This window comes from Aristolochia californica, unplaced genomic scaffold, assembly GCF_029961685.1.
Source record: "Aristolochia californica isolate CCGP_79_NKW_82.1479 unplaced genomic scaffold, dmAriCali1.0.hap1 SCAF_10, whole genome shotgun sequence".
NCBI classification, from domain to species: domain Eukaryota; kingdom Viridiplantae; phylum Streptophyta; class Magnoliopsida; order Piperales; family Aristolochiaceae; genus Aristolochia; species Aristolochia californica.
The window spans coordinates 32,266,224-32,287,731 of NW_027181771.1; the positions used below are offsets into that span (position 1 = coordinate 32,266,224).

Genomic DNA, 21,508 nt, shown 5'->3' on the forward strand with positions numbered 1-21,508 from the left:
ACTTGGACAATGTAACAAATGTTTTACTTATTGGGTTTTTAAGCTGTCTATGAGATTTTGCAATTTTGAAGTAATGTGAGGCCTTCTGCAGTGGTTTCAATCAGAGGAAATCTAAGCAGTAATTATACAAAGCAAACAAACTGAAAAAAACGAGCCCATAACAACTGATAATCTTGGAGGAGAGAAAGGGTAGAAATCCTTTTTGAATGTAAGGATCCTGCAACAAGACGTGATTCGGTTTGAGCGAGTAATCTTGAATTTAATCTCGCCGTTCCTCTGAAACTTCTTATTCGCGAACCTACAATAGAAGAAAGCCTAGTTTACAAATAAACAAAACAGTTTCAAATTCTGGGATTGCTAAGTTTCTTCTTCTGGTAAATCTTTGTTGAACTCTTGAAATCAACTGAAAAGCAATTCTATTGATTTTGCTCTTGCTTCCATTGTTTCAAGCTATTAGTGCTAACTAAATAATTCTGCTTGCGTCCCTATTCGGTTCTTCCTATTCTAATTGCTGCTTTCAGATAATGGCTACTACTAGCTGGAATCAGAGCAGCAGTAGCAATCAGAACTCTTAACACTGGTTTTGCTTCGTCTTTCATTGTTTGATTGATTAAAAAGCTCAAAGCTGTCACTCTTTATAGGCTCTCCTTTTAGTGTTCGTGAGTCGGGAGCTCATTGACTTCTCTATTCTAGGGTATGACAACCTTCCTAGAACACTCCTCTACTTCGCCAACATTAATCCAAACATTAACCTGCAACTCCGGACAGTTCCGTAGCGCAGTGATCAACTCCAACCTTCGGTCTGAAGCATGGGATAACCCTCCACAGTAAGAGCCCTGGAATCTCAAACTCTCAGATTACAACAAAATGGTCACGAGTGGGGCTACATTTGCAGGGAGCTTTCAACCAAATGACCCAGTTTTGGACAAGATTGATAAGGCAATTTTACACCGACGATGGGGAAGATTGGCTTCAGGGGGGTGGTGTGTCATTCGAAGATGACGAGCTTCGCGAGAGCAGAAGAAGCCTATCGTTTATCTTCTCGCATTATTAACTGAAGGAGAACGAGGCCTTTGATAATTTATGTGGTTATCGTCTACCGTACGACCAATTGCCGCTGGATAACGCTTCAAATGGGTCGCACGCCTCCAAAAGCCGTCTGATGTCGATTTGAAGTGTCGTTTTTATCCAGCTCTACATGTGGCGCCATGGAAACACTTCCTTTCATCCGGATTTCTCAAGCTTCGACTCTCCACTCAAATGGATTGTTTCCTCCTGCGATATCCTTCTTTTCCAAATTTACTTACCGATGCTAGGTAAGTTTTTTTCCTTGAAACTGAAAAAGCATTCTTGATCAATTCATGCTCTAACGTTCTTTTATCTGTCCTTGTTTTGCGACTCGTCAGTCATCATCGTTCGTTAACAACCTTGCACAGCCACTCTCGAGGGCGGGTTTGCAGAAAAAGGTGGTTCAAATTGACTTGCTGCACCGCAGAAGGTGATGGGTTTGGAGCAGTGGGGAAGAACGAAAATGGACCCATTTTTTCTGGGTCCAACAAGCCAAATATCTCTTCTTTTGAGACATTAGATGCAGAAATAACGCATGAGACTGTTGATTTCTTTGTTAGTGATGCAGAGGGTGACCCTGACTGTCCTACGGAGGGCTTCTCCTCCATTGATGAGGCACTGGAAGCTTTGCGCCGTGGGCAGGTCTGCGACTTTGCATATTTCAGAATTTTTGCATTTATTGAACTATCATTCTGTTGAGTGGATTTCTGGTGATGGGTCTCGTGTTGTATAAATCAATTATGTGTGGCTGGTGGTAGCTGTTCTTGACAGGATCATATGTTCCATCTGATAATCAATAATACGTTTTTCACCATCGCTTGAGCAGTTGGGTCGTTCTTATAGAAATTGACTTTCATCATAGACATTTGGTTGCTTCTTATGGGTTTACTTCAGATCACTTTCTAGATCAGTTCTTCTGAAATCTGAATCACAGTCCACCCTGTAGTTTGTGATTGCTGTAGATGATGAAAATGAAGTGGAAGGAAACATTATTATGGCAGCATGCTTTGCGACACCTCAAGCTGTGGCTTTTATGATCAAGCATGGTTCTGGGATTGTCTCGGTAGGCATGAAAGAGGAGGATCTTGAGAGGCTAAGCATTCCGATGATGTCCCCTGTTGGTGAAACACAGAGTCTGTCCGCTGCTGCTTTCACAATGACAGTGGTAGGTTTATTTCCCTCATCTTGCCCATCAGTTCCAAGTATTCATGGATCATGATGAAATTAATTTTCTGGTCTGTTTAGGATGCTAAAAATGGTGTTTCGATGGGGGTTTCAGCAGCAGACAGAGCAAAAACCATTCTGGCCCTTGCTTCTCTTGATTCTCAGCCAGAGGATTTTAGAAAACCAGGCCATGTGTTCCCTCTTAGGTACAGAAATGGAGGTGTCCTACGAAGAGCTGGTCATACTGAAGCCTCAGTGGATTTGGTTTCACTTGCTGGATTAAGGACTGTATCTGTTCTTTCTGCTATCATTGACGCAGAGGACGGTTCTATGGCTTCCTTGTCTCAACTAAGACAGATGAGTGGTCAGTACCAACTTCCCATTGTGTCAATAACTGATCTGATAAGGTGAGTTTTGTAGTTTCCGCCTCGACCTCTAATTTTCAGAACTGGGGAGAAAATTAAATGAAAAAAAACTATTCTTTTATCTGCTTACTCTTGTTCTTAATATGGTTATAGATAGTTTACTTAAACAAACAAAAATTTCAAAGATTAACCTCTTACAGGTATCTGAGAAAGAGGGAAAATTTGGTGGAGAGAGTTGCAATCTCACGTCTTCCCACTAAATGGGGCTTATTTCAGGCTTGTTCTTATCACTCAAAGTTGGATGGATTGGAGCACATAGCTCTTGTTAAGGTAAGAACGAATGTTCAATTCAACTTACTGAAATGTTGATAACTATTTCTGCTAGAAAGAGGACTGGAAATAGTGAATGGAATGCTTAATCTTCTTCTTGCTTCGAAATTGATAGGGGGATATAGGAAATGGCCAAGATGTTCTGGTAAGGGTGCATTCAGAATGTCTGACAGGGGATATATTCGGTTCTGCTCGTTGTGATTGTGGTAATCAATTGGAACTGGGAATGCAACTAATTGAGCAGGCAGGTCGAGGTGTATTTGTTTACCTTCGTGGCCATGAAGGCAGAGGGATTGGTTTAGGTCATAAACTTCATGCTTACAATTTGCAAGATCAAGGACATGACACAGTTGAAGCTAATTTGGAACTTGGACTAGCAGTGGATTCTCGTGAATACGGTATTGGTGCCCAGGTAAAAGTTATCATCGTTTCTAATTAGTGTTATATACTATGATGAAGTGTATAGAGTACGTTCCAAGAGTTGCATCAGAAGCAGTTGATGCTCAAGTTTCTTACTGTTTGTGCTACTATAGTCATCTCCAAATCGTCATCTAGGGCTGCTTCAGACACCATTAACAGCTAGCAACTGTTAACACATCAGTCAGCTGAATCTTACTGTTGCATAGCCAGTCTGGAGCTTCCATTCCTGGGCGTTCAAATGGATGGTTTGCATTTGAAGTTTTGAGGATGCTTTTATGTCATAGAAGCTAATTGATGATGGTGTTGTCTGCTATGTTTCCATGAAACTCTCAAGTTAGGTGTAATAACTTAGCAAGAAGCAAACACAATATAGGTGATGGCCAAGATGAGGATTATTGAAAATGAACATGCTAATTTAGATTTGTGCCTTTCTCGTAGATTCTACGAGACATCGGAGTGAGAACCATGTGTCTCATGACAAACAATCCTGCAAAGTTCACTGGTTTGAAGGGCTACGGTTTGGCAGTTGTTGGGCGTGTTCCTGTCTTTACTCCCATCACAAAGGAAAACCAGAGATACTTGGAAACGAAACGCACAAAGATGGGACATGTATATGGTTCAGATCTGCCGGGCGGCATGGCTGGATTTTTTGATCCCCTTGTAGGGAAGGAAAACCAACCAGAGCAAATGGATAGGGACTGAAATTAGTCGATTGAGGTGTGCAAACGGCTATTAACTTGAAACCATTGTTTGAGATAAAGAAGCATTGAAGGATGCCATATTAATTACAAATCCACGGCCTATTGATGAGAGTTCAGAGCCAGAAGCAGTCCCATGAGAAGGGCAGGTGCTCATGATGGTGGGTTCTTTTGCTCTTGGACAGAAGAATAGCTCTGGGGAGAAGAACAACAAGCAAGAAAAAAACACATCTGCCAGCATTCTCCTGTACTTGTATTTTGCTACTCACAGTGAATCTTCAAATCTAGTGAGCTACACCCCATATGTTTCCATTCGAGTGTGTGGTATTTTGGCCATTTAATACCAATATTAGTACCACTAAGACCAAAAAAATAAAGAATTGAGTCAAGTGCCACATACCTCACACCTTGAATCATTTCTTGCTTTTGTTTTCTTGAAGTAATCATTCCCTGTGAATTGTATCTACCATCCGATGATCAAATGTGCTTTCAGCAGTGACTTCAGCAAAGCTTAGATGTTCCTTCACCAAAGATATAACATTGAAAACTGTGTTCTAACATCGCCTGCCATATCGAAACAAAAATGAAATTAGGCTAGTAGCTCACTGACAAGATGAATTCCCTTCGTTTTCTTTCGTTTCCTTCATAGATTTCTTCATTGAGCAACGTCTTCTAAGTCGGTGAAAATGAAAGCACAAAACCAATGGCAGAGAACTAGAAGGTGTCTTAATTTTAGGGACAGACGCATGTATCTGAATCAATTTAGAGACACACAGAAGGTATTCCCAGTTCCACTCGGTCTTATTGGTGATCTCTCAGCTCTCTTCCGTTGTCTTATTCGGCGTTTCATCAATGTAACAACTGACCTGCGAGTTACTTTCAGTTGTTGGGGTGATAATGGACGTCCTGATGCATCAGAGGCTCGTCTTCTCGGCTCCATGCGTAGCAGACCCTCTGTCTTTTTGTTTCAGAAAACTTACTAATTTACGTCAACCCAAAACCAGCTTTTATTTGCTAAAGAATTGGAAAATCAAAATGACAAATTGTTATGTCTAATTCAGATCAGAAAGCATATAAAGGCAAAATAACTAATTAGACACTCAAGGCTAAAAATACAATAAAATCAAAGATAAAAGTTTCGCACTTCCAATGTGCAGAAGCTAAGCTAACTGTAAGTAAGAAACAAAATGTACAAAACAGTTTTACCTAAAAGAGAAGATGCTCCAGGTGGAGCGCACTCCATGGAGAAATGTAAAGTTGATATTCTGGTCTCCAAAATAGTGCGAAGATGCATACTAATAAGAGAGCTCAAAGAAACTGACATTTGATGAGAGGATTAAGAACAGAATACCTTAAGAGTTATCCGGGAGGCCCGCTCGAGCGAGTTCTGCAAGGTGAGCAACGTCAACGCTCGGCCAGCTTATAACCCCGCCATAAAATTCTTGCGAATGCAAGCTCGCGCGGGCGAACAGCTCTCCATCTCTAACTTCTTGTTGCAAACAAAGAGCTCTCGGAGTGAGCGCGGGGGAGGCATCGCCCTACCATGCAAGCAGGAAGGACGATAACCCCTACCCCATCGAACATCAAGGGAGAATGTCTCTCCAGATTTTTTTATTTCAAACTCAGTTGAACCAGATCGGTTTTTAGGGCATTGATACAAACACAACTAAAAGAAACTGAAAGAGTATTGAAACTTGATAAAGTGGGGGCACAAGAACCACAAATCATTAAATACAAATCAATGCATATTTGGAGCATCTTACAAAATAAAAGATACAAATAGTGACTAACTAGCCACAAAATTTTTTACAGATGAATCAAGAATTTAGATCACAGAACCGACTCACACTTTCTGAGATAGGAGGGGTTCCTTTTCAGAACTCAAATCGCTCTGGCTCTGGTCTATTAATACCCTTTGCAGAAAGCCTGATTGCTTCTTGGGTGCTATGTTTCCTGCCTTTGCAGCGCCATTCATTCTCTGTACATGTTGGAGGCAAACCTGAACAGCATCATGAACCCGGACAAAATACCACTCTTTGCCAATTAGTTCAAGAACACCAGATCGTGAAAGAGTTAAGAGAACCTCTCGGTTTGGATTGGCTATAGCAATCTGAAATGGAATAAACAGGCATACTAAAGTATGTTTACTGATACTACACGAAGCAGAATCCAGAAATATGTCATTCTTCTTAGAAGACTTTTTACCTGGATGTTTCTGGACGTGTACTCGTGATACAAGTCCTTCAAGGCTTGAACTGCACTAGAGTCGATGTATGTAATAGCTGCACCAGGAAGAACATCAGGTGACATCATTTCTCTATATAATTGGGAGACATTTCCTAAGTTCAAGATTTAAATGCATCGAGTCCAAATTAAAAAAAGGAAACTGTGAGAGGCTTTAAGGTGATTGAGTAAAACTCACGTGCCATCTCAATAATCACAAAGTATATTCTTTCAACTTCAGGACCACGTTTTGTAGATCCATCAATGTTGATCTCAAACTCTCGTAGCCTAAGACAAGCAAAAATAAATCAGTAAATAGCCAATTTTATGAAAGCATAAAGCATAGTCAAAATAAAAATACTGGTGAGTTTTTATTCAGACGGTCACTCTACACTTTAAAAGAGTACAAGTCTTCACCTGTCTTTGATGTAACTTATATTAGCAAAATAAATAGGTGAATCAATTCGGACAATCACAATCCCATTGTAAGTGTATGCTTCTGGATACTGTTCAATATTTCGATAGACGGTAGTCCCAGGAAGACGTCCCAAGACAGCTGTAACAAAAACATACTGAATTCAGAGGGTTTTTTCAGCATAAAGAACCGGTCAGTATTGTTCATGTCATCATAATACTGCTTCCCTTTTTTTTTTTGAGTGGCCAAGTTAGATGCTATTCCAATAAAAAAGTTTCCAGTTTGCTGGTATCAGTTCACCAGAGTCTCTGTCCAGCAAATTTTACCTCATACACCAGTTTAAGACAATAGATTTCATCCCAAACCAAGAAGGTTATCTCAGTTATGCTACAATTTGATCACCTAAACTAGCAGGCGCACTTACCAATGTGGGGATTTGCTGATTCATGAATGACAAAGGCTAGGGAAGAACCAACCTAAAATGCAGAAGAAATATAAATAGGCATCAAAATAGAACTCTAGGATGCTTAATTAATGACTCAACGAATAAAAAAAATTCAGAATAAAAAACATGAATGACATTTATACGAATACATTAGATAAAGCACGTCCTTACCCCAACAAGAACACCAATCTCAATACCAAGAAATAATGTTGTAATGCTTGTAATTGTCCACAGAACGAAATCTTTCTTATCCACACGCCATAAGAAAATAGCTTCATCATAATCCACCTAAAACAACAATGTTCAACTTTTACTTGGTAACAGCTTCCCCGAATGCAGATCCATGTGAAGTTCAAAAAGAATTTACATCTAATTGCTATTCAAATAGTTGACGGTTGTTTTATCTCCCTTCAACATTTCTTAGTACCATGCTCTAAACTAAGTGGTAAATATAACACACTCTACTCATCGAAGAAAAGGGAAAAGTAAATAATTTCCACATGCTTAAAATTAAATTTTTTAATAAAAACTTAAAGTCAAAGAATAAATAACTTTAAGTCCAATTTAAGCCAACTATCAGCTATTTGAAGAGTAAATACGGATACACTCACCAGACCCATCACAGCAGAGACTACAATAGCAGCTAAAGCACACTGCACCATCCGAAGGTTAATCATTTTAAAAGTCAGCAAATCACCAATAAAAAGATATTATGAACTGAAGCAAACTACAGAGAGAACCTTGACAGTTCAGGGATACCTGTGGTATTTCTTCAAACAACGGTGTCATGAACAAAAGGGCGCAACACATTATGATTCCCATGGTAATTCCAGTTAAGCCTGTCTTTGCTCCACTTTCATGGTTTACAGCTGATCTGGAAAAAGAGCCTGCAGTTTGATTTCAAAACATAGACAAGTACTCTTCTGTGAACAAGATTATCGCAAAACCAAACTCAGATATTGGAAACTGACTAATAAGACCAAAACATTTAGAACTAGAATCTCTGTACTGGAACTGGACCTGAAAGTTAGAACTTTATTAATGTTTTGCCACCTGAAATGGCTACTCTAAAAGAATGAAGAAAGAAAAAAATAGGAATAAAGAAATTTCATATGCAAGGAATTCCTAACAGCAAATCCTACCATCAACGAAAGAAAAATAAGATCCTTAACAGGCGAAAGCACTATCTAGTATCCTTACCTGTTGTAGGGTATGCAGAAAAAAAGGAACCACATATATTTGCAACTCCAAGACCAAATAACTGCAAAAGACTCCAACATTAAATTTTTGTTCCGCATACATTCTAAAAAATTAAAAGAGCACAACATATTTGAGACAATCTGGCAATGATGGTTGTGAAAATAATGTAATACATGCAAGTCACCCATAATTAATTTGTATTCCAGTAAGATATAATTTTTATACAGAGAGAGAAGGGCAGAATCTGAACAAAATTGGTGATTCATAAAAACTGCAGAGAAATGATTTTGTTCAATATGCACTCTAATGATGCATATCCATTAAATTCTTCTATGTACACTTCTTAAAATGTGAAAACAAATTAAGACAAGTTAGAATGGTCTCCAATGGCTAAAGAGTACACCAAATAATGCCAGGTTAAAGTGCCAAGTCACTTTTAGGACACATGAACCCTTCAGATTTTGATGATGGCTCCATTTTGTATGTATGACATAATAAAGTGCTTATTTATGCAACAAGGTTTCTACACATACATCTGCAAACCTAATATACTGTATAGAAGATCCATGTAAGCCAGTGCAGCTAATTTTTCATCATCACTGCTTCACTTTATAAGTGTCACCAGTTTTGGAAAAAGAGTAAGATTAACTGTTTCTTATGCAAGGAGTAAACAAGCCCTTAATATTTTTCCCGCCCAGTGCTATACAGCTGCATCTTTTCGGCTTAAAGAAATTATACCATAACAATATACCAACAGCAAATTCTTTCCAAGAATTTCTATGTAGTTTCTCAGATCAAACATCCCAAGGTAGTAACCTATCTCTGAAACTAAAATCAGAAAATGTAGCCTATTGAGAGGCCATAGAAATGAAGGAAATGATACAAGCATGGCTAGGGGTGGATATTCAAGGGCGCAGATAAGGATCCATTTCCTCCATCTTATAAAAATGAAACAACACTTTCAAAATGCCATTTTAAAAGCTGAAACATATTAGGCCCCATTTCTAGATTTAATGACAGTCAAAATAAAATATATCTCAAGTAAAAATTAGATTGTAGATACTGAAAAAAAGCTAATATTGTGAACAAATTTCAAAACAAATGCATGGACAGATCGTGAAGTACACCAAAGATGTTCAGCATATCCTCACCTCCTGATTTGAGTCTAACTCATATCCATTCTTTGCTGCCAGTGCTTTTGCTATCCCCACCGACTCCTGAAATTATATATTTGTTTATACGATTATGCAAAGCTCAAACAGTAAATATTGCATAACAAAATTGACTGCACAAAAACCTGTCTGGTACCAATATAGCTACACCAGTGATGAGCATCGCTGTTGGAATCAATGACTTCATATGCCCAAATTCTTTTGGAACAGAAAATTTTGGGAGGCCTTGAGGTATCTCTCCAACCTATAAACAAAACCCAAAAATTGTAATAAGCATATGAGAATGAAATACAAACAACACACACACACACACAGAGGCTATACTGCTCCTCTTTATAGTCAAATGCTCACAACCTATACAGCTCCTCTTACGGTTAACAAGTCGTGTGTGCACACACACAGAGCCTATAATGCTCCCTTTTACGGTTAACAAGTCACACACACGCACACACCACACACAGAGAGTATAGTGCTCCTCTTTATGGTTAGCAAGCCTTAAACATAAAGTAGAAAGTAACATGAATCAAGCCCTAGCTTGGATTTCACATACTTAACGTATTTTAAAAAAAGTTCACATTGTAATCTGACTGCAGAAGAAATAGAGTATCTAATGTTTCCATATTTTTGAAAGTCCTTCATAGTGACACATACCACAGAGATTGAAGGTGGATGAAATATTTTCACAAAAGCTGTTCCCAGTACAACTGCTGTCAGGGGACCAGCTGCTCGTAAGAACCGCAATCTTTTACTTGACTTTCCCTGCAGCATTTAAGGCTTTACAATCATTCAAATGACCAATAATGTGAGAAAAGTAAATTTGAGAGCGAACAAGTGGACCAGTAAAGGAGCAGATAAGAAACCTACCAAGTGCTTCATGGTGAGAAGGATAGCAAGAATGAGAGTTCCCATCAGAAAAGGAGGCCATGAGAACTACAAAAGAAGTAAACAAATAAGAAAAACAAAAGGAAGAGCATGCATCTTATGTCAAAGGGCTTTACAGAAAAGAATATCAGCAATACAATTTTCCCGATCTAACGCGAGCAGGTTTTACAGGAAGAAGATTTTGTTCAGCATGTTCTATTCGACACTGTGTCATGAACCTCCAACAAAAAATAGAACAAAGGAAGAATTTTATTGATATATTGCAAAATTAAGCAATTGTATAGTTAAAAGTGAACTATGAGTAGTTATAATGAGTACATAGGGTCTTCAGAAAGTAAGTTAATCAAGATGCTGACATAGATAATCTATTTGTTATACTTTCATTTAATTATTTGAGGCACAAACACAGGTCTGGAGGCTTGATAAGTCAGGCTCACAACAACGACCTCCAGAAGTAGCTCAAAAGAATACAATTGACAAACATAAAATCCTAAAATGAGATTTTGACAGAACTAAGAACAAAATCCATCAAAAAGCTTGACATAATGAAGTTATGTAAGATTTTTAACAGGTAGCAAGTAAAATGAGGGCTTCAGTTGTGGATTAATCTGTAACTAGTAGAGGTAGAAAAAAGTTTATGATTCTTTAATCCTTTGGTGGTAAACTAGTAGGCACGTTCTTTCATAAGGACTAATGAAAGTTCAAAAGCAAGAAACTTACATAAACGCAATGAAATTGGAGGAAACCAGAAGTAAATTCTAACAGTAAAAGGATTACATGCACAAAAAATATACCTGACTGGCCCCAGCAAAGATGCTCTTGGCAAGTGGTATAATTTTGCTGCTTCGTACAATACTGTAACCTAGAAAGTATTTGGCCTGAGATAAGGCAATTACAATTGCTGAGGCAGTGGTGAAGCCAGAAATTACAGAGTGGCTAATGAAACGAATAAGCCAACCAAGCCTACACAGAAGTGTGAGGATGATAGTCAAAAACTGTTCAAGTACTGGCTGAAGATGAATTATGCAAATGACATATTAACTGAAGCATTAAATCATCTGACACAAATATCTGTTCAGATGTTTAAAGAAAATAATTAATCTTACTGATTGCAAAACCATCATACCTCAACAAACCCATAATACATTCTAATATCCCAACCATCAGAGCAAGTAATATTGCAAGTTCTGTGTACAGATCATCTGAAGAGTCAACAATGCTGCTCAGGACATTTGACACCAACAGGGAAACCAACGCTACCGGACCAATTGCAAGTTGGCGTGATGACCCAAATATAGCATATATAAATATAGGAACAAAACCAGAATCTGTTTGTACAAGAAAAAGGTTAATGAAGTATATTTTGTGGACTTAGGGCTCAAGAGGTATGTAACAAGTAGTCAATACTCACAAAGGCCATATATTGGATGCAGTCCAGCTAACTTTGCATAAGACATTGCCTGATCATTTTTAAAAAATCAAGAAAAGGGCTAAAATAGTCAGTAAAGGGAAGTGCCAAATATGGAACAAAAAAGACTATTAATATTCAAAATAGCCAATCTACAACAAATCAGTCGGTTTAAAAGTCATAATTCAAGTAAATAATGCTCTGAACAGTTAGGATAAAAGTTTGACCATATTCCAAATCCAGAGCAAAATACTAGTTCAAAATATATGTTTCGTCGTTAAATATTTTTTCGCTATTTTACAACATCAATTTGCATTTGTCAATAGTAAGTTATTTTTGGAAATATTTAAATCTCACAGAAATCGTTTTAATTGTTTATCAAGGTTCTCATTTTAATGTTTATTATGTTAACTTATAGTAATACTACCTAAGCGTCTATCTTCTAGTTTGTTTATTTTATTCAAAAGAAAGTCATACGAGACAGATAGTTAAAATAGTGGTTAAACTACTGTATAGTCCACTATAACCTCCATATAACCAACTAAATAAAAATTACAGCATAAAGCAATGATTTCACATGTATACAAACACCAAAACCAAAGCACTAACTTCTTCTCAGAATTTTTTTTTTACTGCAAAAGTCACGTTATGCCTTTGCAAGTTTCTACAACGATATAATGAAATTGCTCAATCAAATTTTATTAATATTTAAAAACAGCAATTTTTTGTGACCTTTAACTCCAAAACAAGAATCTTTTTTTACTGCAAAAGCCAGGTTATGCCTCTGCAAGTTTCAACTACGATATACTGAAATTGCTCAATCAAATTTTATTAATATTTAATGGCAATTTTTTGTGACCTTTTACTCCAAAATAAAAGTAAAATGAATAAACGAAAGATGAAAGACAGAAATTACCGGAAAATATCAAACTAGAGGTTCAAAGGAAAAGTTTCTACAAAGCCAATTTGATGTCCATCCCCCTCAAAAAAGAGGTATATAATGTGAAATAATGAAAAAATTAACAACCATTCAAAATCCAACTAAAAGAGAAACATCAACAGAAGTTTGAGAAACCTATCACCGATCCAGACAACCTCTGCTAATTTTCATGAAAAGTGGAAACAATTGCACTCAAAAATCAAAGAAGAAATTCAAAATAAACTAAAACCGAAGAAAACATATTCCTTCCCAAATTACTACGAGTACAGCTTTACAAGCCATCCGTCTAGACTGTTCGACGTAAGAGTCGCAAACTTTCACACCATCAAACAATTCATGACCAAGAGATATCAAGGATCAATTAATTAATAAAAAAACGAATACGAGAAGATCAAATAGTCAGCTCGGAGGAATAACAAAGAAATTCATCTTCAAAAGGAGACTGAAAATCCCGATTGTTGTCTCCAGCTAGAGATTCAACGTGATAAATCAGAAGGAGCACAATTGTGAGCACCTGCGGAACAAGCATAACTCCGACAGTGATCCCTGCCATTAGATCGACCTGAAGATACTCTCTCCATTTGTAGGTGCGAATCCATCTGACACAAGGGAAGAGAAGCTCCATCCATTCCAGAAACGACATCCGGCTGAAATTCGCGCGCCATTTGGCAGTAAAAGAAATCGACGGAGAAGACGAAGAAGGAGACGCCGAAGGGTGCTGAAAAGGGATGACTTTCACCTGTCGGGGGGCGTTCGACATGGCCGCAACGTCGGACGAGCTCGACGTGGCGTACGTTATCTCCATGCGCACAACGACGCCCCCCCTGCGAAAAGGCCGTGAAGCAAGATAAATTAAAACAAAAAACGAAATTCAGGTCGGTCGCTGCTTAACATATCAGACGCTACAGTAAAAAACCATAAAGACGTCTCGTCTCTGGGTGGCGTCTGGCTCTGGTTTGATTCTCATGATAAAATTCTTTGCCGTGAATGGCTCCAACAATCTTTTTGAGTTTCGGCCGACGCTTAAATTTTACCAGAATGTACGTTTCTAATTTCATTAGCGGAGAATTCATAATTTGACCGGGAATGTGGCTAGATACGTCCAATCATGGATGCGTGTTGCAAGAGAACATTGATGGGATCCCGAGTACGAAAATGCTGATGTAATAGATTGGTTCAGATTTGCCACGTGACAATTGAGGCGGCTAAATAAACTATATTTTATTACATAAATAATAAAAAAAGAATATGAATTTTAAATACAACTGAGTTAAATATGCGCTCAAATTTTTAACTAAACTATTAAATTTAAATTAAATAATTTTAAATTTTGACTTTTTTATTTTGTAAGTATTTATTATAATAAATAGTTAACTAAAAAATGAACCATGACCCAAAATATTCAAGCCATACCAAACTGGAAAAATGAATTGCTAAACATTACAAAGTCTACGCAGATAATGTCACTACCTTCAAGCACTGCCAATGCAAAAAAGAACTATTAAGAGAAAAGTGCCAATGCCAGATGTCAGAGTGTTTAGTTAATACAACCTAACAGATCAATTTATTAGGTACGAAAAACTACTACCAACAAGAGTGGACGGAACCACTCTGATACCCACCCCGCTCATTCTTGACTGCCTCTCACGGGATTCGAACGTGAGACGTGGCATGCCCAGTTCTGATTCCATGATAGCGGCTAGCCAATACAACCTAAGAAACCGATCTATTAGATATGAAAAGGTACCGCCTACAAGAGTGGACAAAACTACTCTAATACAAGAGAGAACTCCTAAGAGAAATGAATTGAATGGAAATGATCCAATAATGGCCATATAAGCCACATGTTACCATAACCATATGATTTCTTGTTATTGAAATTTTCCATTAGTTTAAAAAGAAGATAAAGTCCATCAAAGACCATTTTGTCATTATTAAACATTTTAATGGTTAACCTATATTATTAAGGAATAACCTCATATGAATTAGTGAGATTAAAAATCTTGAGATTATTAGTTGGCAAAAGAGTTTTTCTAACTGGCTAGTCATTTTAGGATAAGCCTTTGACATAATTTAACATGGTATCAAAATAAACACTCAGTATGTGGGTCTCCACCCAAATTATCTACGTGTTTACCCATAAAGTCTTTCACCCAAATTATCCACATGACTACGGAGATTGTCAAGGAATAGTATTATATGGATCAATGACATAATTTTTTTTTGAACTTATTAGTTAGCCGAAAAGGTTTACTACTTGGGTAGTCATTTTGGATATGTTTTTAACCCAATTTAACGTATACAAAAATGTTGATCACCACTACAAACGCCAGAATCGTCTTACCAGGGGGAAAATGCAAGGGCTAAAAGACGTGCATCAATAAACAGAAAAGGAAAAAAAAAACTATTAGATGAAGCAATATATCTATTACTCCATTTAATTCATTATCCAAACCCCAAATCCATGTAACATATCAGCAGAGAACTCGAATCTTGAGCTTAATTGATAAGAAAAGGCGCATCACAGAAGCCAGCTGACTGAAAAAAGCCGACAGTAATGGTAGATGTCGAGATACAGAGCAGTCATCGTGTCATTACTAAACATTGATCAGTGGGAATCGATTTGGTCACAAGAAGTCACTGTTTCAATATCAGTCCATCCACTCTTCTCCTCTTTGTCTTTTATACTCGAAAATCCAGCGCATACGGATCAGCCTTAGAGAGAGAGAGAGAGCACAGATGAGAACGAGCGAGAGAAAGAGAGAGGTACCTGCAAGACCGGGACGACTCGTCCGTTGAGAGAGGTTCCTTGCGAAGGGAGGAATCCGATCTGAGGATAGAGGACGAAGCGTTGGAGAGGAGGCAGCCGAGAAAATTTTCTCCACAATTTCTCTGCTTTTCTCTTGGGAGTCAGCTTTTGTGAGGCTAAAAAATGTCCCGAATAAGAGGAAAAGATATTCATGGAACTCTATTTTATATATAAAATTATAATTTTATTTTAAAATAAACCGGAAAACAAACCCGGTAGACCCAACCGGATTTGTTTGTTAAATCGATGGACCTATTGGTATACGTTTTGGGCTTTGGTCCATTAAGTTCCAGCTTCTGAACATACCTTCCAACGTCAATGATACTACCTTCGTCTTCTCCTCCTTAACTACCCTTTCAAATTTTCCTTCTGCTTGTCTCGCGTCCCTGAATATGGCTGATAACTCCTCCCCTTCTAAACCTCTACAAACCCCAAACGCAATTGACTCGATGAATTCGAACCCTCAGACCACTTCAAACCCTAGCATTGCTTCTCCTTCCATAGCTCCTTCTCCTTCTATGGAAATTACCCAAATATCTTCTCCTCGTATTAGTCAATTGAGCCCCCTGGATTTTCAGCAGCAGCAGCAGCAACAACAACAGCAAAAGCAACAACATCTGCAGCAAAGCCAACAGAATAATCTGATGTCTACTCAGAATTTCCAAATCCAACAAACCCTACATAGGTCGCCGTCCATGCAGAGAATGGCTCAGATCCAGCAGCAGCAGCAGCAGCAGTTTGGAGCGATGAGGCAGCAGCAGCAGTCGACCGGAATGTACGGCCAAATGAACTTTGGTGGCACCACCACCACTCACCTTCAGCATCAGCAGCAGCAATTGGGCGGTGGAATTTCGCGGGCGGGGTTGTTGGGGCAGGTGGCGCAGGGCGGAGCTCACCTATCCATCTTGCCAGGGCAGGCCGCGGCTGCCGCTGCAGCTCAGTTCAATTTACAGTCGCAATTGCTGTCACCGGTACAAAATAGATTCTTATGTTTTATTTATTCTTTTTGTTTTTGAAAAAGTAGGTTCTTGGCTTCGGTTTTAGTTTGATTGGTACTTAGCTAGTTTCTGATCCTAACTTCCAGTATTTAGTTCTGTTTTCCAATTTTACGTGTTATTTTCTTGGGTTATAATTTTTTCTCCAACTGTTACTATAGTTGTAGTTACTAATTGAATTGTTTTAGAGACTTTTTCTTTTGTGACATTTAAGATAATTCACTTTTAATTCTTTGACTTTGGATTTACTTGCGACTTTCTCGGTTAAGAGTTAATGCTCGATTCTAAGGTGATTAGGTGATCTTCGTGCAATTTATTTAATTCTTTTTTAAGACAATGAGAAAAAAATATCTTATTGCAATTTATACTTTGTGTCTCTCATATCGTGCCTCCAGCTATCAACTACTTGGAATTATTTCACACAAACTATTCCTAATTGGTGCGAGAGAAAATTTTCTCAGTTCTCTCTCTCTCTCTCTATATATATATATATATATATTTGGTACGTGATTTGGGAGAGTGTGATGTATCAGTTGGTTAGATCTAGATCATACCTTTCCCTTAGCTTTTTCCCCTTCTTCAATGCAGTCAAGGCCCAAGACTGGTTTAGTTCAGGGTTCCCAATTTCATACTGCAAATTCATCAGGGCAGCAATTGCACGGAATTCAGGCAATGGGGATGATGAGTTCTCTTGGTCTGAATTCACAAATGAGAACAAATGGGGCCCTTAACTATGCCCAGCAACGTGTCAACCATGGAACTGCAATAAGACAACAACAGCTGCAGCAACAAATGTCTCTTGCTTCTCCGCAGGTATTTCCGACATGTCTACATTTGATGCCAGTGATTTCTGTTGTCATCTCTGTGCAGGCTAAGCCTTATCTATTATAGTTACCTTACACTTGCATATATCTAAGACAATTTTGTTAATTTTATGAGAACTGTCATTGTTAATGAAAAATTGCAACTGATTTCTGTAAAGGCGTTACTAGCTCTTTCCACTGTTAGTCTTCTTGAAAATTTTGAACATCAAAACATTTGGTTTTTGATCTTTGTACATCTGTAGAAGCTGCAGGCTCAAACCTTACAGAGGACAGCATCACTGGCGTCAATGAATCCTCAGTTGTCTGGGCTGGCACAGAATGGACAATCTGCTTTGATGCAAAATTCTTTAACCCAGCAGCAATGGTTGCACAAAGTGCAGCAGCCTGCACTTTCCTCCCCAGGATCTCCTTCATTTCATCTTCAACAGCAGCAACAGAGACCCCAACAACAGCAGGCCTTCATACAGCAACAACTCTCCTCATCTCCTCAAATTAATCAAAAGACAATGGGTTTGAATCCACAACAAATAGCTCTAGTTCAACATCAGCAGCAGGCAGGGCAGCAGCAACAGTTGCATCAACAACAGCAGATCATGATGCAACAGCAACAACAGCAATCCCCAAGGATGGCCGGGCCAGCTGTCCAGAAATCTGCAAGTATGGCAGGATCACAGCCTAATACTCCTGTATCTGGCACAGCTACGCCCGGTGGCAGTTCTAGTCAAGGGACAGAAGCAAGTAATATTCTGCTTGGAAAGAGAAAAATACAGGATTTGGTTTCACAGGTTTGCTGTTCTCTTTTCTTGAAGATCATATCATGCATGATGAAGCAAATTTCATGCATTGGGACCGTTATTTGCCTGATGTTTTTTCTAGGGACTAAATCTATCAACCCTTTTCTTGCTCTGATACTCAACTTATTGCTAGTTAACCACCTGAAGCCCCTTCACAAAGTTGTCTAAAGATGTGGAAAGCCCCCTGGAAACCACTATCTCCACTGATTGGTTGCCTTTTTTTTATTGTGCTGCAGGTTGATTCACAAGGGAAGCTGGATCCTGAGGTTGAAGATCTTCTTTTGGAGATTGCTGATGATTTCATTGATTCGGTAATGATGTTAATTTTTTTGCATGTACAAGTCAGGATGATGCCATTGACCATGTATCCACTGTAGTTTTTTTTTTTTTTTTTTTCAAAAGAAAACTTAGAGAGCATTTATGAGGAAACTGCTGCAGATAACATTCACTGGCCTCATCTCTCTCTCTCTCTCTCTTTTAAAACTTCTATACTTTCTTCATTATGTGTTGTTAATTTTTAATTCATTACTGATTCCTGTGCTTGTGTCTTTTACATTAGATTTATGGTGCTTGTCCTTAAAAGACTGCTTTCATTTTTTTATTTTTTTTTTGAATGTTAAAAAAAAAAACCTTTGTCTAAAAAAATGTAAAAAAAAAGAAGAGTAAAAGCAATCCTTCATTTAGGATTGCTTTAACTCTTGCCAATTGAATAATTCTTAACTTATTTATTGCTTCCCATTTTTAACTGTACCCATTATAGAGCTTTGATTTATGAATATTGCAAAGCTTTGTTGCTGTTTCGTGTTAATGTAAACTGATCTACACCTTTTGCAGGTTACAGCACTTGCATGCAGTCTAGCAAAGCATCGGAAATCTTCTACTTTAGAATCCAAGGATTTACTGTTACATCTTGGTCTGATACTTTCTTTTCATAGAATTTTTTTTATTTTTTTTATTTTTTTTATTTTTAAATGGAAATCTTGGTCTGATACTTCTTATCAAACATAAATGACTTTTTCTGCAATAAAAAAGTAGACTTAAATGAAGTGTTTATTCCAGGTTGCTGTCATTAACATTGATGCTGGCCTGTTTTTCAAAATTTTCCTTAATATATTTAAGACTGAATTTTGCATTGATATATGTTTATTCCATTATGCTGCAAATACGGATTAGTTAAGTAAATTTTTAAAGTGTTTCTTATATTCATGCATGTTGTGTCAACATCTGGCTATTTCTTTCTTACTACTGGATCTGGAACTTGTGCAGAGAAAAACTGGAATCTGACTATTCCAGGCTTTACTAGTGAGGAACGAAAGTTTCAAAAGAATAATGTAAGACTTTTTATTGCTCAAGAATATGGCATATCTCCAAGAATATAAAATCCTATGACAGATATTTTGTTTAAAAATATTTATGCAGTTATCAAGTGACGCACACAGAAAACGTTTGCGGCTGGTAATTCACATGACCATTAAATGGTTGTCATTTTTTATCTGATTATAAGCAAAATTTTCAGCTGATATTAACTGAACTGCATAACAGATACGAGCACTAATGGAGACCTCAAAATCTGAAACTGACGCAAGTAATGCAAGAGACACAATCCGACAGGGTATTGCCAGTTCAGCAGTTGTTGATCATCCAATTAAACCTTCACCGAGTTCAGAACAGTTGCTATCACCTCCAGTGGGTTCTTTGATGATGCAGAAAGTACCGCGATTTTAGTTGTTTAGCTACAGCCTAAATGGGTTTCCTCTAATGTGCATCACTTCACTTGTGTGATCCTGACTGTAAGTATGCTCGTTTCCAGTCAATCATTCATTCATAGTTGTGTGCATTGCCCTACGCAGTACAGCAATGGGTAAATCTATTCATCCTCCTTTTATGGATTTGAACACTATGGGGAAGACAAAATGATCCGCATGGATGAGATGAAAAAAAGGCCTGCTGTCATTGATTATTCTTTTAAAGGTCTAAATAAAGTAAAAAAACTTAATAGGCCTTTAAGAGATATATATTGCCTTTATGTTGTAATGGTTTCAGTGTTTGATCTTCATCATCCCTGACACGAGTAGGTTATTTTCTAGAGATAGGAAGTGACCTTTTTAGTTTTCTGTAGCAACATATTATTATACAGGGATGGGAAGATATTAATTTCTAAATTGTTCTTTCTCTCCAATCTCATTGATTTCAATAAGAAGAGTCTTCCCGGAATAAGGAGAATGTGGAGGAGCTCTTTAAATGAATTCATGTCTTTTTTTGCAGGTTGGATATTTTAGTAAATGCTGGAACCATTCTCATGATTCATGTGAAATTTCACTAGCGGAAAGAGGAGTACAGATGCTCTTCCAAGTAGGAAGGATGGTAGCACTAACCCGTTTGCCCTTTAATGCAGCATTCGTATGATGCACTCTAACACCAGTGATCAGTGACTCCATTTTTGTGCAGCTGAAGCAGAAAGGAGGCTTGGCTTCAACATTTTTAAAGCAGATTGAATTACCGAAAGATTTGTTGTACATTATTAAATAGATTTGTACTCGAATCTTAGTTGGCAGAGAATCATTCTTGTAAATTGATCTACTAGTTCTGTGATTTTTGTAAGAGACATCTTCGTGTACATGATAAAACTAATCGAAGGCTGCCAAGTACTGGTACGCACAGTTGCAGGCTACAAGGACCATCTGTTTTTATTTGTGCAGATAGACTGATCCAAATGATCAAGGGCTTGTGGTTTTCTTGGTCTTCTTTTTTGAAGGTAAAAAATTACAATTTGATCAAATTATCAGATGAAGTAGAGCAGGTTGACCATGTTCTGTTGGCTGAAACAATCCAGTTTTTTTTTCCAGGAAGGAGCCTTTTCTTTGGGCTAATTATTTACATATTTCTTGAATATGGTATAAATAATTACACTCCCCTTCAGTATCTAATGAACTTCGTTTTGGAGAAAAGCTACCTATAAAGCTTTGTAACATAATCAGCAAGACCATCATGCCCGTACTGAATTTGGCCCTTCACAGGAACTGATGTTCTGATTCTTTCATGAATGAGCTTATTCTGTTTAGTGTTTAATGTGGGTGTGTGTACACATGTGAGGGCAATTTTCTATGTGATAAAGGTACGTAATACCTTAGGTGAGTATAAATTATTATCAAAAAACTGGAAAAGATAGTGTACAAGGTATTCTTTTCTTTCCTTTTCACAGACAAATTCTCCTGGGTGAAGAGCTCTTTTATTTGCACGACATTGGGAGGCTTACGTACTCCAAAACCTGATAGCCGCCCCTGATTCGGATGCACGGAGCCAGAGATTGGTTTCAAAGTTTAAACACTTGAGAACTGCAGTGCTTGGTTTGCGCA

The 21,508-nt window shown here is 37.8% G+C and overlaps 3 protein-coding genes across 8 annotated transcripts; 2 read left to right on the forward strand and 1 right to left on the reverse strand.

The window, feature by feature from the left end:
* The first annotated feature begins 627 nt into the window (after positions 1 to 627).
* Positions 628 to 4,357, forward strand: LOC137936479 (probable monofunctional riboflavin biosynthesis protein RIBA 3, chloroplastic). 3 transcript variants are annotated; one of them, XM_068781199.1, is made up of 8 exons: positions 628 to 694; positions 769 to 1,316; positions 1,407 to 1,710; positions 2,015 to 2,233; positions 2,314 to 2,639; positions 2,798 to 2,927; positions 3,043 to 3,339; positions 3,786 to 4,357. In XM_068781199.1, the coding sequence occupies exons 2-8, from the start codon at positions 1,261 to 1,263 to the stop codon at positions 4,047 to 4,049; spliced, it is 1,596 nt and encodes a 531-aa protein (XP_068637300.1). In that variant the 5' UTR covers positions 628 to 694; positions 769 to 1,260; the 3' UTR covers positions 4,050 to 4,357. The 3 variants fall into 3 exon arrangements, with proteins under 3 accessions (XP_068637300.1, XP_068637292.1, XP_068637307.1); XM_068781191.1 differs by having other exon boundaries at positions 680 to 1,316; XM_068781206.1 differs by lacking the exons at positions 628 to 694; positions 769 to 1,316 and having other exon boundaries at positions 1,688 to 1,710; positions 2,031 to 2,233.
* A 1,307-nt stretch (positions 4,358 to 5,664) lies between these two features.
* LOC137936472 (probable sulfate transporter 4.2) lies at positions 5,665 to 13,676 on the reverse strand. The gene is made up of 17 exons (XM_068781178.1): positions 13,245 to 13,676; positions 11,794 to 11,842; positions 11,509 to 11,710; positions 11,177 to 11,345; positions 10,365 to 10,430; positions 10,152 to 10,259; positions 9,637 to 9,744; positions 9,480 to 9,545; positions 8,329 to 8,389; positions 7,888 to 8,015; positions 7,740 to 7,781; positions 7,300 to 7,416; positions 7,108 to 7,159; positions 6,686 to 6,824; positions 6,468 to 6,556; positions 6,251 to 6,327; positions 5,665 to 6,155 (listed from the first exon to the last, which is right to left on the reverse strand). The coding sequence occupies exons 1-17, from the start codon at positions 13,533 to 13,535 to the stop codon at positions 5,889 to 5,891; spliced, it is 2,031 nt and encodes a 676-aa protein (XP_068637279.1). The 5' UTR covers positions 13,536 to 13,676; the 3' UTR covers positions 5,665 to 5,888.
* Positions 13,677 to 15,882: 2,206 nt separating this feature from the next.
* On the forward strand, positions 15,883 to 20,824 carry LOC137942491 (transcription initiation factor TFIID subunit 12b-like). 4 transcript variants are annotated; one of them, XM_068788169.1, is made up of 10 exons: positions 15,883 to 16,510; positions 17,123 to 17,347; positions 17,601 to 18,143; positions 18,389 to 18,463; positions 18,987 to 19,065; positions 19,419 to 19,483; positions 19,572 to 19,607; positions 19,695 to 19,942; positions 20,418 to 20,516; positions 20,601 to 20,824. In XM_068788169.1, exons 1-8 carry the CDS (start codon positions 15,932 to 15,934, stop codon positions 19,875 to 19,877), a joined length of 1,785 nt encoding a protein of 594 aa, XP_068644270.1. In that variant the 5' UTR covers positions 15,883 to 15,931; the 3' UTR covers positions 19,878 to 19,942; positions 20,418 to 20,516; positions 20,601 to 20,824. The 4 variants fall into 4 exon arrangements, with proteins under 4 accessions (XP_068644270.1, XP_068644269.1, XP_068644271.1 ...); XM_068788168.1 differs by having other exon boundaries at positions 20,418 to 20,824; XM_068788170.1 differs by having other exon boundaries at positions 17,604 to 18,143; positions 20,418 to 20,824.
* Positions 20,825 to 21,508: the final 684 nt, after the last annotated feature.